The 16,638-nt window shown below is 33.6% G+C and overlaps 1 protein-coding gene across 2 annotated transcripts in view; it reads right to left on the bottom strand.

The window, feature by feature from the left end:
• Positions 1-16,638, bottom strand: part of LOC118179673 (protein O-glucosyltransferase 1-like) — a 116,412-nt gene that overhangs the window by 92,456 nt on the left and 7,318 nt on the right. For both annotated transcript variants that reach the window (XR_015038428.1, XM_085807338.1), the window contains exon 3: positions 3,794-3,931. Coding sequence is in view for 1 of the 2 variants with exons in the window: in XM_085807338.1 (XP_085663464.1) it covers positions 3,794-3,931 (138 nt within the window). In the remaining variant the exon portion in view is untranslated. The remainder of the gene's footprint in view (positions 1-3,793; positions 3,932-16,638) is intronic.

Below are 16,638 nucleotides of genomic sequence, written 5' to 3'. Positions count from 1 at the left end.
GAACTGAATGGTTTGAAAAACTAAAAGTAAACATATCTAAATATTTATTTGTTAAGTTGGATACTGGAGCTCAGTGTAATGTGCTACCATTGCCTAAATTGAAACAATTAAATTTAAGAGATAAATGTTTGACTAAATCAAAAGTCACTCTAAATAATTAGAATGGTACTACAATTGATGTAGTCGGAAAATGTAAATTATTATGTGAAACATCAAAAGGGAACAAGGATGAAGTAGAATTTCAAGTCGTAGCATGTGATAAAACTGTTCCAGCTATTTTAGGTTTACCTACATTGCAAAAATTAAACCTATACAAAGGATTTGTACAGTAAATCCTGATTCTAATGAAAAGTTACCAGAATCTTTAAAAGGATATCAAGATTTGTTTAAAGGAACTGGGAATTTAACTGGATATACATATCATATTAAATTAAAACCAGGAGCTGTTGGTAAAATAGAACCCTGTAGGAAAATTATAGCTTATTAAATCCATTAAAAAAGGAATTATCAAGAATGGAAAAAGATGGTATTATAAAGAAAGTTAACCAACCAACAGAATTAGTGAATTCATTAGTGGTAGTAAGGAAAGAGGATGGTAATTTAAGAGTGTGTTTAGATCCTCAGCACCTTACTTAAAATATACTGAGAGAACATTATCACATACCAACCTTTGAAGAAATTTCATCTCAAATGATAAATGCAAAGGTCTTTAGTATTTTAGATGCAAACAAAGCATTTTGGCAAATTAAACTGTCAGATTCAAGTTATGAATTTACTACATTTAACACTCCGTTTGGTAGATATTGTTTTTTGAGGTTGCCATTACTACATTTAACACTCCGTTTGGTAGATATTGTTTTTTGAGGTTGCCATTACTACATTTAACACTCCGTTTGGTAGATATTGTTTTTTGAGGTTGCCATATGGACTGAGTTCATCACCAGAAGTTTTCCACAGAAGTTTTTCTGAAATTTTTAGTGATTTAGAAGGAGTTCAAATATATATAAATAACTTATTAGTTTGGGGTAGAGATAAAAAAGAACATGATTTAAGATTAAAGAAGTTGTTGGACAGAGCCAGATGAAAGAATGTTAAATTTAATTTAAATAAATGTAAATTTGGGCTGAATGAAGTGAAATATATGGGACATATATTTTCTAAAGATGGTTTAAAACCAGATGAAGACAAAATTAAGGCTATTCTAGATATAAAACCACCAAAAATATGAAAGAATTGGAAACTTTCCAAGGAATGATTACATATGTTTCTAGATTTATACCTAATGTATCACAATTGACATCATGTTTAAGAAATTTGTTGAAAAAACAAGTTATCTGGAACTGGGATGCAACACATGAAAAAGCATTGAGAAGACTAAAAGATGTCTTAGTAAATAAACCAGTTTTACAGTATTATGATATAAAGATGCCAGTAGTTTTATCTGTAGATGCATCTCAAGGACTAGGAGCAGTCTTACTGCAGAATAATTTACCAGTAGCATATGCATCTAAGGCATTAACAGGTATGCAGAGGAATTATGCTCAAATTGAAAAGGAAACTTTAGCTATTGTATTTGCGTGTGAGAAATTTCACCAGTATATATTTGGAAAATATATTACTGTGGAGAGTGACCATAAACCACTGGAATCAATTTTCAAAAAGCCATTAAATAAATGCCCTGTAAGATTACAAAGAATGCGTATAAGATTACAGCCATATCAGTTTGAGATAAAATATAAACCAAGAAAAGAACTTTTTGTAGCGGATGCATTATCAAGATCATTCACTGATAAAGGATCTGATTTCTTTGAAGGAGACATAGAAGCTCATGTTGGATTAGTTGTAGAATGTATACCAATGCCTAATGGTAAAATGGAAGTTTTTCAACTGGAAACAGAAAAAGATGAAGAACTACATGTTTTAAGAAAATTAATTAATACTGGATGGCCAGATGAAAAACGTATGGTACCAGAACTGGCAAAACCATATTTTAACTTCAGAGACAAACTATCAGAAGCAAATGGATTAATATTTAAAAATTCCTGTGTTGTTGTACCAAGTTTATGAAAAGATATATTAAGCAGAATTCATTATGGTGATTTAGGAATAGTAAAATGCAAGACCAAAGCAAGAGAAATATTATTATATTGGCCAGGAATGTCGAAAGACATTGAAGAGTTGGTACTGAATTGTCAAACATGTTTAAGTTTACAAAAAGCTAATACTAAAGAACCAATGATATCTAAAGAAATACCTAATGATCCATGGGAAGTATTGGGAACAGATCCCTTTTACTTTCAAGGAAGGGATTATCTAATAGTTATAGATTATTTTAGCAAATATGATGAAATTGGACATTTGCAAGATTTGTCAAGTGTAACAGTGATAAAGCAATTGAAATCAATTTTTGCAAGACATGGTATTCTGAAAATAGCATATTCGGATAATGGTCCACAATATAATTAATTGCAGGAAATTTAAAGACTTTGCAAGAAGATGGAATTTTGAAACCAGAACTTCAAGTCCAAATTACCCACAATCTAATGGAATGGTTGAAAGACATATTCAAACTGTCAAGCGAATGTTAGAAAAAGCTGTAGTTGACAATAAGGATCCATATTTAGTATTACTGGAATATCGTAACTCTCCTATTTCAGATGAAATTAAATCACCTTCAGAATTGATGTTTGGAAGAAAAGTAAATGGATTGATGCCTATAAAACAGAATTTCGTCCAAGCTAAACAATATGAAGACCATAAACAACATTTACTGAAGAGACAAACCTTACAAAAAAGTTATTATGATAGGAATGCAAGACCATTAAAAACCACTGAAAAGAGGAGATCATGTTTACATAAAAGAGAAAGGGAAAAAACTAAATGAAAGAGGGAAAATTATAGAAGAAGCAGAAAGACCATGTTCATATAGGATTATAAGAACAGATAGAAGAACTGTAGAAAGGAACAGAAGAGACCTTCTTAAAGGAACTAATTGGGATGAGTTTGCAATACAAAACAACTGTGAGAATGAAGTTATAGATGAAACCGAGATACCTGAGAGTAACAGGAGCAATACAAATTTAGATGTGCCTGTAAGTCCTTCAAAACCTAACAGAAGTGTTGTGTCACCAAATAGTGAAAAAGGTATAGTATCATCAACTTTTTCAAATGGACATAACTATGTTACTCAATCTGGTAGGACTGTTAAGAAACCTTATTATTTAAAAGAATATGTTTAATTTTACTATTATTATTATTTTTGATAAAAAAGGGAGATGTTGTAACTGTATCTATTATTATCTTTAATCATAACTGTAATATAGAATAGTAGATGAGCAATGTAGAATAAACGATGTTTGTGTACATCTTGGTAATCATCACTGAGCACATACCCAACATATATAAAATACAACAGAGTCACTGGGTCAATATAAAGCATTTAATGAGTATTTCAAAACAACTCTGTAAGTTATGTTTTTTAATGAACTGTTTCAAAAACGTGGTTCTAATTAAAGAAATGAATCAAATAAAGTAGGCTTTCGAAATGTATCACATCAAATAAAATGGCAAATTTCAGTAAAAATAATTTCATTAATCCACCAAAAATCATTTTGCAACCGATTAGCTAAAAAATATTAAAATGGAGTACTTCATGATCTCTTTATCAAATTTTTAATGAAACATAGTAAAATATTTTAATATTAGTAAGGAATAAAAGCCAGTAAATGTTCAAAGATTTTATTATATAGCGTGAAAGTTAATTATAAATAAATTAAAATAATAGGACAAATACCTGAAAGGAAACATGCATTCATTTTCACGATATAATTCATGCTTTATTACTTGATAATGGATACCTCTGCTTTTGCTCTCAAAAATATCTTGTTTCGTTATGCCTTTTTCAAATGGCTGAAGATCTTCATTTATAACACTTTAAAGAATTAAAAAAATATTAGAAATTTTATACAAATAAATAACTATTAGAGTAAAAGACAAGAATTCATATACTCATAATACATGAAATGCAGAAGCTTATAAACAGTAAATTAGCTATCAAAATTATGAAAAATCCTTTCTTACATCCACATTAATGTAAAGGGATTTATATACAACTGATGCATTCATTACCTATTTATTTAAAAAAAATAATGCTAGAAACATTTTATTATATCTTAAATGCAGAGATCATTTAGGCTTCAACCAGCCTTTAATGAAAGATCATTTAACAAGAATCCATACATGGAAAGAAAACAGTTTGGAATGCTTTAAAAACCTCAAAGATTAATTTTTAATGCATTCAGAGAGAGGAATTAAATAATTTTTGACACATCAACATCTATGAATTATGAACAAGGAGGCTAAGCTTCATATAATATTCCTATTCAATTGGAAAATTAAGTATCCATACACAGTTGGTGAAAATTTATTACTACCAGTAGTTTGAAAGTAACAACTAGAGTCCTGAAAATGAATCCATATCCAATTTTACAAAATCTGCTGCTTAATAACATTATCATTGAATGTGGTAGATGTGAAATAGCAAAAATGATTGAACTATAGCTGATCTACGAATTAAGGGTTGATAAATTTGCCATAGAGCTGGATGAATTGACGTTTAGAAGGAACAGTATTTTAATGACCTATGTAAGTTATTGCAGTGATGTTAAAAAAGGAATAGAAGTTTTTTTGCACAAAGCCTTTTGAAATATACACACGAGGAGCAAATTTAGACACTTGTTTAGAAGACACTTTCCAGCAGTATAATATTCTTGTGTTCAACATTACTGCAGCTTCTTATGATGGTCAAAAATATTCAGGAACAGTTTCAGACTGTTTTAATACTATGCATCACAGCAGTGTGTGTGTGTGTGGGGGGGAAGCTAAAGCTTTAAATGACCATCTTTTTTGCATAAACATGTGATCACAATGATAAAGTTATAACAATTTGCTTCACCCACAGGTACACAGACTCTCTGAAAGTAACTGTTTGAAGCATTTTATAGACATTTCTAAAAAGCTGACAACTCCTTAGAGACATAATTAATAAAATTCAAAAAGCATACATTCTACTTGGCTGAATAACTGCAAAGAGACATCAATCTCATTGAAACTAGAAGCTTATCCTTGAGATTATTTTTGGTTTTCATTCTACAATTGACTTGTTTTAAATCAACACTCAATTGAAAAAAATTCCATTACCTTGATGACTTAATGTGACTGTTCTTTATTGAAAAGGATTGTACTTCTTCAAAAGATACATTGTTATATACAAGCCACTTGCAAAATTTAAAAGAAAATTTCAATATTCACTTCCAAGACACTGCTGAATGTGCCAGTGTGACTCATAGAACTGTCTAACTGTAGTATGTCTGATCTTGATATTATGATGTGAGAAAAGTTCATTGCATTAAAGGAGGATGTTCAAGCCACATGTCTTATTCATAGCACATGGATATGCTCTGGAAGTCAACCGAGAGAAATATCTCATAATAAAAGTTGTTACTGAACCAACATTTAACTAGTAGTAGTTTAACTAAAAGTAGGCTTTGTCTGTGTCAATAATTTATTACAGACAACAAGAAACAGATTGAATACTTTTGAAAATAGGTGAGTTAATTATTAAGTTAAGGAATTTTATGTCAGGTAATAAAAATTGCATCAATACATTAAACAAAGCCATCACATTAATTAAAATCAAACTTTTGTGCAGTTACAATCTGTGATTTTATTTCCGAAAACTTTATAGTTGTAAAATTAAAAATAATAAAACTTAAATCTAATTAACCATTTTTCAAAACTTTGGTTCTTATTCCTAATCTAATTCTGAAGTTATTTATGCGGAATTATTTTTATCATGATTATGTTGTACGCTGTATATTATAGAGAAAAATGCAAGGGGAGGTCGATGAAGAAAGTCTTTCCATGTGTAATAAGAATTCAAGCCAGTTTCTCTTAGAAAGTCCTCACCGGAGGCATCTCTCCTTAGGCAGATAGCCTTTATGTGCTTTGTCATATTCAAATAACATAACCTACTTCTTCTTGAGTTTGAGGGGTATCCAGGCACCTCTGCTAAATAGCATTTTGTGCCAAATGCACCAAACCCAATGTTTTCTAGTTCCACTTGTTTGGGTAACCCACATTGTTTATAAAGTCTAACAGCCTCTTAAAAGAGCTCAGGTGTAACTCTTTAGTATTGAGAATACCTAAACTAATCAACATTATCAGAAGTTCCAAGATCACTGACCTGTTCCTCCAATAAACATTTTTCAGGATGTCCCTAAATGATTACAGCCATCTTGACCACCATGAGAGCCTCCCTGAAGGTATAACCTTCAGGTCTGTCTCTTTTGGCAGTCTTCAGGGCTGTATTCTGTTATATTCTTTGAGACTGTCTTTTTTCACCTTTTTCCTCCGGTTTTTTTTCAACCTAAGTACCTTTCACAATTTCCATTTCTCGGGCAGATTTCCTTTTTTCGTGCTCAAGACATTCTCTTTTTCATTTTGATTTTATCTAGAGAGGCAGTCATACTTTTATTAGCTTCCTGCCCTTCTCCAGATGGTGATTGACTAACTTGAGTAGAGGTAATTTCTACCTCACTCGATGGAGGATTCCTTTCTGCTCCTTTGATCGATTTCCTCTGGGTTTCCTTGTTTTGAGAAGAAAGGTTTATATCAGAGGTTTTGTCTGCAAAAGCAGATTTTATAGTTATATTGTCATTTTCAGCCATATATAAACAAGAACACTAGACATATATAAACTAAAGTACAGGATAAAAAAGGTCACCCAGTACCGCCTGTGGATGGGTAAGTGTTCGCGCCTTATGTAAATTTTGATTTTGTTCTCTGGAAGAGGGCATCTGCGAGCACCGAACTACCTGTATATCTATTGTATGAACTTGTTCTTCTCACAGCCAATAAACGCAATAACGAACGTTTGTGTCTACTTTCCATCCAATAACATGGCCAGCGCAATAGTTGGATGATGTGTCAAGACATTTTTAACATTCTGATATAGAAGGACATTTCGTGCAGGGTAAATGGATTTATGGCCAGCGCAATAGTTGGATGATGTGTCAAGACATTTTTAACATTCTGATATAGAAGGACATTTCGTGCAGGGTAAATGGATTTATTTTGTCTGGATTGTGAGAACAGCAGCAGGAATATGGAGTCTATTTTAAAGCAAAAGTGAATCATTAAGGGTAAGTTGACTCATTTAATTTCACAAGTAAATGGTTTACAAAATCAAGAACATTCTTTTTCTGTCATTAAAGTGTACGAAAATTATGTTGGTGCATTGAGTGTTGAAGTGAACTGTTTAAACGATAACATTCTTGGTACTTGTTCTAATGCAGAGTTTAATAAGTATGAAATAGAAATGCATGAGCTGTTTTTCAAATTGGATGCATTAAAAATTTCTTTAAAGGAAGAATCAAGAAAACTTAGTAATTCTGGCAAAGATATAATGAATGCTAATGCAAATGGCTAGGCAGTGATAAACAGCGTGATCAGCAAATAAGCCCTGATTTCAAAATTAAATATCTCTACAACTAAGATCGATAGATTTATGCGGTAAACTGTACGTTCATTAGCAAAAATATAAAAAATGGTATACAAAAGTTTAGAAAATTTAGTTACGAAAATCATTAACAGATGGCGCTCGCTGCTAAAAATTCTTTCTCTGAAAGGAGTAAAAAAAAAAAAAAACAATAAAGTGAAGCAGCCTTTGCAATCAAAATACAATTTTTTCAAAATGTTCAGTTCGAAACAATGAGGTGGCTTAAACGAACAATGAAATTTGACATCACGTCTTGCAATGTCTCAACGGAAATGGAATCACATGCAACACCAATCAACGATTCAAGCTCATCTAGAGTAGCGGAATTGTTTCGATAAACAGTGTCTTTCAATGCGCCCCACAGAAAGAAGTCACAAGGACTTAGATCGGGAGAATATGGAGGCCAAGCTATTCCTGTGTCAGTAAATTGCGGATAATCTAATGCAATTACTCTATTTCCAAGGTATTCATGAAGAAAGCGAAAACTTTATCTGTTCGATGTGGTCGAGCCCCAAACTTGCATGAACCAGTCGATATCTGGTCAATCCTCCAACACTAGTTGAGTGCTGATAAATTGTTACAAAATTGAAACGTGACGTTCAGCAGTTATCGTTTCTTGTACAAAAAATGGTCCGACAATGCCTCTGGCGCATACCGCAGCCCATGAAGTAACTTTAGGCGAATGCAGTGCATTTTTTTCACACAAATGAGGATTTTCGGTACCCCAAAATCTCCAGTTTTGTTTATTAATGATTCCATTCAAATGAAAATGTGCCTCATCTGTGAGCCAGATGCAGCTCACATCAAATCTGTCGTTGTCGACCATTGTTAGAATCTGATTTGCAAAGTCAACCCTTTGTTGCACAGCTTTCATGGGTATGGCCTGATGACTTTGGATTTTGTATGGAAACAGCTGTAGGCTATTTTTTAATATTTTTTTGCGTGATCAAGTACTTCAAACCTGTCTCTGATGCAATCCGTCGGATGCTTTTCCTAGGATTTTACTGAACAATTCGAGAAACTTTGGCTGCATTTTCAGGAGTGACTACAGTTTACCTAGGCCCAACATTTCCCTTTCGATCATCAGCTACGCTGCCAGTCCATTCGAATTTCGCGAAGAGCATGCGAATGGTTTTCGCATCGGGTCCAACTGGAACATAGAATCGGTTTTGAAAATGCGACGTGTTGCCGTAGGACTGTGTTCTAATCGGTGAAATTCCAGAACCAAAAAAACATGTTGTTCAATGGAATACATTATTTCACTTTCTATGCTAGCCTTTTTTCACTAGCCAACAGTCGTACTGATCACTTTTGAATTTGAAGCACATTTTTAAAGGCTATTGATAGGTCATTGCGATTAGAGCGCCATCTGTTAACGATTTTCGTAACCAAATTTTCTAAACTTTTGTACACCCTTTTTACAGTTTTGCTAATGAATGTACAGTTTACCGCATAATTCCATTGATCTTTGTTGTAGAGATATTTAATTTTGAAATCAGGGCTTATTCGCTGATCACCCTGTATATAGTGATTGCGGTTCCAATTTCATTGGAGCAAAACGCAAACTCATGGAATTTGAAAGGCTTGCTAGATCTGCATCTTATAATCAAAACGTTAGTAGATATTTGGTTGATAATGGCATTAAATGGCATCTAAATGTTCCAGGTGCACCACATATGGGTTGACTCTGGGAAGCTGGCATAAAATCAACAAAATACCATTTAAAACGAGTAGCTGGCGAGGCGAGATTGACATATGAAGAATTTGAAACATTTCTCACACAAATAGAAGCTTGTCTTAACTCTTGACCTTTAACAAGTTTATCTAATGATCAAAATGAGTTATCAGCACTGACGCCTGGTCATTTTCTTATTGGTAGATCATTAACAAGCATTCTTGAACCAAATTACATTGAAGTTTCCCATCTCACTAGATGGCAACATATTCAAAAAATAGTTCAACAATTTTGGAAGAGTTGGCACAAAGAATATCTGTGTCGATTACAACAAAGACCAAAATGGCTTTTGTCAACTAAAAATCTTCTGGTTAGGCATCAGGCTAGACCAAATCCATGAGTCTGTTGTGATCCTGATGTGTCTATGAGCATGTTGTGATCCTAGATGCAGCTATGAGATGAAAACTAGCAAATTTATAATACAGTATTTTATTTACAACATAAATATTACCAGAAGAGCATGTACAGGTGTGTGCACTGGCGGCTTGTCCACTGATGTAGCAGTGGGGAAGAGTGACTGCAGCACCACTCCTCCTGAACTAGAATGCGTTCATAACAAGTCTAAGAGCCCTCAATATTTTCAGTATGAAGGTAGGTCTTCTTAATATGTCCTCTTTTACTAGTCCCAAAGAGGTGAGAAGATGTCCAGGAGTGAATTGATCAGTATTACATTTCCTATGGATAGGGTAGATCTTTTTCCCAGGTCAAATTAAAGGCATTTTAGGTGCCCACTTAGCACGATTACCATCAAAAGCAAACAACCGCCTTCCAAAGTACCAATCATGAGGTGGAGAAGAATGCCAGGAAGAGACAATAGTAGATTTAACTCTTGAGCAGATCTCCAAAAAGGTCAGGGGGCCAGAGTCACTGAAGTACCTTCTTTAGCCAGGGCATCAACCATTCATTACCACTGAGATAAATATGTGAAGGGATCCCTTTTAGATGTACATCATGATGGCAAGAGAGTTTTTGCAGTACAGCCAAAATAGAGAGTGAAGTCTTATCACCAATACAAGGTCAAGTTTGCAGATGCTGGATAGAACTGCAACTGTCAGTCAAAATCCAAATATCTTTGTTGCAATGCAAGTGAATGCAGCCTTAAGACCTTCCTCAATTGCTATAAGCTCAGAATGACAAACAGAGTAGTGATCAGGGTTTCTGGTCTTAAAATTAATGTGTTCTCAGTACTGTTCTAATGAAGACTCCACTACCACAATTCCCATAGTTCATTTTTTACTGCCATCAGTGAAAATCTGAAGGGCATTAAAGGGAATGCCATTTAAAGTTTCCAGTGCAATCTGCCAAAGATAATACAGTATATTTGTCTTTTTATTGGTATAAGAGGTTAGGTCTGTGTGAAAATAGATACCAGAAAGTCCTTCCAATGGGTTGATAGGAAGTTTCAGTGAGTATCTCTCAACAGCTGTATCTATTAAACCCATGAGATAAGCCAAAGAAAAAGGGCTGTTTCTTTCCAATCTTTGATTAGAAACCCAATCATGACAAAGTTTACAGGTACAGTTATGAGTATCATAACTGTAGAGTAAACTCTAAGGTATTCTGACAGTTTAGCTTTGTGTCTCAAATTCAATGCTTGTATATCACATTCAAAGAGTGTTATTTCAGCTGGGCAGTTGTTGCATAAGCCAGCAATTAGGTGGGCTGCACCAAACTGAACATGCTTCAAGTTTAGCCAAATTTGTAGGAGAAGCACAGAAGTAAATCTCTGAACCATAATCTAAAATGGGTCTTATTAGTGATATATGTAGATTTGAGAGTAGATAAATCCATCCCCCACTTGGTACTAGATATACATTTAAGGATGTTAAGCCTTTTCCTGCCTTTCAAAACCAGGTTTTCAATGTGTGTATTACTCAACAACTCCGGATCAAGCGTATAGCCCAAATATTTAGGATGTTTAACCACTTGAGCTAAAAAGACGTGCCACGCACATCGAGATGCTTTTGTCTCAAACCACGAGCGATGGGAACACCACGTCGATAGGCATTTATCGCAAAAATGAAAATAATGTGGTGCACACGTCGCCTAACAACGAGATTGTTTATTTCTCGAGTTACAGCTCTGGATTTCACTCGCAGATGCGGAGCGGCGTAAATGAGACACTTTACCGCTTGTTATATTGTAGCGCACGGCACCGCAACCGTGAAGTTTAGTCGTAGCACAAGTGGTTAATGTAAAGACTGATCCAGCATAACAATATGCAGATGATAATTATTTAATTTTGGTATTGTGGTAAAAAAAGCTCACAAACGATTTAGAGATGTTAAATTTTATTTTATGGTGGGTGGCGAAAACTTTCACTTGACAAAGGCTAGAATTGATATTATTTTCAATCACTTAAATAACTGGACCAGAGTTCCATAAAATGAAGATCATCAGGAAATAGACCAGTTTCACATCTCTGGGTAATAACTGTGTCAGTCGCTGCTGAATATAATGAGAATAACAGGGGACTAATCACACAGCCCTGAGGCAGACCCTGGCTTAGTCTATAGTCTCTACAACAGGATTCATTAAGGTTGACAAAGAAAGATCTGCCCCTTAGAAAATCCTCAGCTCAGACAAGTGCTTTCCCATCAGATTTAAAAGTATCAAACAGCTTTACAATCAGCTTATTAATCCAGACTCATTCAAAAGCTTTTGTTAGGTTTAATTCTTTGAAAATCGAAGCCTTCGCTAACCTGTATGTTAAAATACTGAACTGCCGGAAATGGTTTTCAAGTGTCACAGCAATTTCTCCCCCATCCATTAACGCACAAACAAGAGTGAAGATTCAAATGATATCCTTTCTTCTAACAAAGCAAGATAAGAAACCACAAATAAATCCTTTTAGGGCAAGCTGTCTGCAATAAACTGATACAATGCATTTGGGAAAACTGCATCTGCTATTGTATACCTTAGGGGAGGGAAGAAAACAACATTGGAGTTTCGACCGTTTGGGATGGTTGTGGTCATTTGAATGAAAGACCATCTGGGCTGCTATGGTCTTCAAAGAGTTAAAAACACTGCCACTGTGTGGTTGGTATATTTCAAGCCATGTGAATCTCTGATTCTTTGTCTAAAAAATAGGATTTCATGGATAGCAGAGTATCCCCTCCTAAAACTGTATTGTTCTCTTGGCAATAAATCATTAGAAAACAAGTAAAATGTCAGTCTGTGTAAAAATATTTTTTTTCCCATTAGCTTACAAGGGAACAAAACAATGCAATAGGTCTAAAACTGTTGGGCAATCCATCTGGTTTATTAGGCTTTCTAAATGGTAAAACAAGAGCGTGTTTCCAGTCTAGCTTGCAGGATTTATTAAAAATTTCCAAGAGAGACTCCTTACCTCTAGGGCTAAGATTATATATCATTTTACCATGAATATTACTCAGAGATTTAAATGGATCATGTGTTGGCAAGGCATTGTCCATTTCTTCCAGCATGAACTCTCTATTGAAAATGCCCTCTTTATGTATTTTACTTCGGCAACCATGAACAATGCACCTGGCTTTATTCTTCAGCATTTTATCTTCTCTCGTAATTAGTTTACTTATATTTTGGTAGTGGTGACCAAAAGATCAGCAGCAGGCTCATCACTAGGGGCAACCTGCCTGTGGTAATCATAAATGGAGTTACAAACCTCATATTGGGGTTGTTTATTACTAAATTTCTTTACTAGCTTCCATAGTTTTGTATTAGGAGTTTGAGCATCAATATTAGTACACAAGTTGTTACAGTTTTTCTCTTAAGCAGGACATAGGTTCTCTTCATTTCTGCATTGATTTTGGAGAGTTTGATTTTAATCAAAGGGTTACCTGTATCTCTCAGATTATAAATTAGTTGTATCCTCTTTTCCAAGAGAGGCTTCAACAGCAGAGAGTTATGCATGAAAAACGGACTCAGTTTTACATCTTGGGATAGTTGTTTTGCAGCCTAAACCATAGTTTCCTTATAAAACAGTCATTTTGTATCAAGATCTTAACAAGATAGCTCTGTAGTAAGTTTTTGATTGGTAAGGTTTCGAAAGAGCTCCCAGTTAGCCTTCTTAAAATTCCAGAAATTCTTAGTATTATTCACTTTCCTTTTTTTTTCTCTTGATTGCCACTAAAATGGGCAGGTGTTCATTTCTAGTGTTATGAAGCACTGTCCAAGAGTAGTAGGGTATGAGGTCAGGACTGACCACAGTTAAATCAAGAATATCTTCAGTATTGTAACTCAAAGATGAGAAGGTCTTTGATCCATCATTAAGGGACAAAAAAGCATGATCATCTAGAGACACTATTTTGATTTAGCAGATGGTACAAGTTAAAGATGTTAAGATGCTTTTTGTTTTTAGGTTTACCTTTTCCTTGAATTTATTACCAGTGAGAGATCAAGCTCTTGCTAATTTACTTTTCTAACAAGAGAAACTAAACCTCCACTATCATTATGTTATCTATCCGATCTCAAGACATAATAGTCTTTGAGAGAAGAAATTTCTTTAAGCTTTGTTTCTTGAAAGGCAATGATTTGAACACCATTTTTTCCTCGCAACATCCAGGAGTGCATCTAATAGGACTAAGGTCCTAGTGACACTTGTCGATAAGCCGTTGATATTACTTTAAAGAATACTTAGTATTCTTTTAGATGGAGATTGTCACTTATTTTTTGGACTGGGCCCTCTTCCTAAGCCTCAAATGCACCCATCGATAACCTGCATAACAGGCGATGCAGTATGATTTGTACTGGACCTATGTTTCATGGAAAAAGGAAGTAGTAAAGATTCTATTTGTCGAGAGATGTGGAGCTCCAAAAGGTAGAAGGCTGACTTCGCCCCGACTTCACCTACTAGTTTTAGCTGCCTTCATGCCTAGGGTGGCCCTACCAGAAGAGACTTCCGATGTTCTTCACCCATTCTGCTCATTGTCAGCCCCTCACCAGATTTTGTTTTTCAAGGTTTTACAAAAAGCATTCATAACAAGAACTGTTGATGAACTGTATAAAATGATTTCCAGTTTATGCAGACAGAAATAAATGTGTGCAGTACACATGCTTATGTAATTTGTAATTTTTACAATACACATCAACTTCAAAAAATAAAAATAAAAAAAAATTAAATTATAAAACTGGTAACATTAGTTATCACATTCCACAGATAACTCAAAATCATCGTCCCCTCAAAAAAAAAAAAAAAAAGTAGGATTGCTGTAATAATTAGCACCCAAATGGGTCAAAAATTCAGACAAGTTACATTAGTTGAGTCTTTCTGACAGTTAAAGATTACGAAGAATAACAAACTAAGCAGGGATAAAGTTTTATGATCAATTTATACATTGCCTTTTTCTATTAATAATGTTTTTTGTGCTTTTCTGTAAATGGTGAGCTACTTAGCACCAAATATAAATGTCAGCACAAAATCTAACTAGATGGCAATCCTAACCTTACGTCAACCTACATGAAAACAAATTAACAGTTCATTCTGCTTAACCGCACACTCTAAAAAATTTCAAGAGGTAAGACACTATGTTGCCAAACTAGAGAATCCATGACATCAATAAAATGCATTTATATGATAACTCGGGTAAGTGCACACGCAACAGATGAACACGGATTTCCACCTTCAAATCTGATGGCCATTAATGTTGTTTCTGTTGCATTAAATAAACTTTTTTTTTCCTTGAAGAGAATTGTAATGGGACTTTGGAGTTTGCGAAAAGGAAGTGTTGCATTTTTTCAGAAACATACATTTTGCATAACAGTAATTATGCATGTAAATTATACATTATAGAATGCAAAAATTTGCATTTTATGAAGCTGTATTCCTTAAAAGATTGAATTTTATGGATTGAAATTTGTGTGTGATTACGATTTTGTGGAATTCTCCAAATTTATTTTTTCCACTAGCAGACTAAGTTACCCACAATTTGTTGCAGGACATTCCTGCCCAGACTTTACAAGAAACTTATTTGGAAACAAATTGCCTCTGACAGATGGGAATTAATCAACCTACTCCGATTGTTATTAAGGCCACAGTGCATAGGCCAAAGAAGATATATCAGTTCTAGAAGAGGTAGAATTTCAGTCAAGTATTCAGTCAAGTTAACAAATAGCTAATCTTCTAAGTGGATAATCATTTTCAAATATTTCATATTTTTAAAAGTATTGTAATATTTTATTATTTAACAAATAACTGTATTTATTATTGGAGTGGCAATGCCATATTTGCATCATGTAACTGTTGCTTAGCAACGTAAGAAATAGTTTAAAATTGTATTTCTGAAAGTTTTACCAGCTAGTAGATGTATAAAAAATTTGTAACTAAAAGACTGTATTCAAATTATCTATCTCTGTAAACTAAAAATAAAATTTATGTTTTACTAAGAAGATCATCTGTTATTTTGTTAAATACTGCAAAATATGTTACAGTATCCTAATGAATATATGCATTTCTTTGCTAAATATTACTTTTACTAGAAATTTTACAAACTTGCTGATCATTTTCCTCCAAATAGTCCAAAACTGCAAATTTTACCTATTTAAAAGGGATAAAAAATAATTGAAGGAATGGCTTACTAGCTATACTTACAAGAACACAACTAAAACAAAAAGTTAAAAGAATTCTTTAAATTTAATATTCTTAAAACCATTAAATTCAAAATAAGAAGTATATACTGTGATTTTAAACAACTTTTAGCACGTGTTTTGTTCTTTTACTCATTACAGAATTTAAAAAAGGGGGAGGGAAACACCTTTTAGCATAAAGAAAGCTTTTAAGGCAATACTGCTCTCCATGGCACCCCATGAAAAAATATTTGAAAGTAACTAGGTTAGACACATAACTAAAAATCTCTTATAAAATATTTAGCACAAGCATTTAGAAATTCTTCAATGGAAAATTATTATAAAATTTTTCAATGTGTCTAAAACTTCAGCTAAAAATCATAAATTACAAATATGTTTTAGACCTACTGAAGTGAAGCTGATTGTTATTGTGCTTTCATACAGCACTATACAAAGCCCAAGATCTGGAATCCTCAGGCAATTCCAGATTTCAGAAACTTTCTGACTGTAGATGACCAGTTTAAATCTAATAAGATAGTGTAAAATTAAAAATATGAAAGTTGATAGCTGTTTATGAAATAATGAAGCATTTATGACCTTAATCAAAATATACAAAAAAGAGGCTCATTAAAATTTTTTTGTTAACATTTCTTTCGGTGTTAGTTGTTTAAGCTGTTTTATCTTCTGTGCTAGAACTTTGTTTTTAATCTCATATGGACATAATTTTAAGTTCATTTATAAAAGTCCATTATTCAAGACCTGTAACTGAGTTGGCAAGAATTTCCATTAAACTATCAAAAAA

The sequence above is a fragment of the Stegodyphus dumicola genome, chromosome X1, assembly GCF_044657685.1.
Source record: "Stegodyphus dumicola isolate Sdum_Otavi_A_Nest chromosome X1, ASM4465768v1".
NCBI lineage: Eukaryota > Metazoa > Arthropoda > Arachnida > Araneae > Eresidae > Stegodyphus > Stegodyphus dumicola.
Note: the sequence above shows the minus strand (reverse complement) of the source record. Positions and strands in the feature narration are given on the sequence as shown.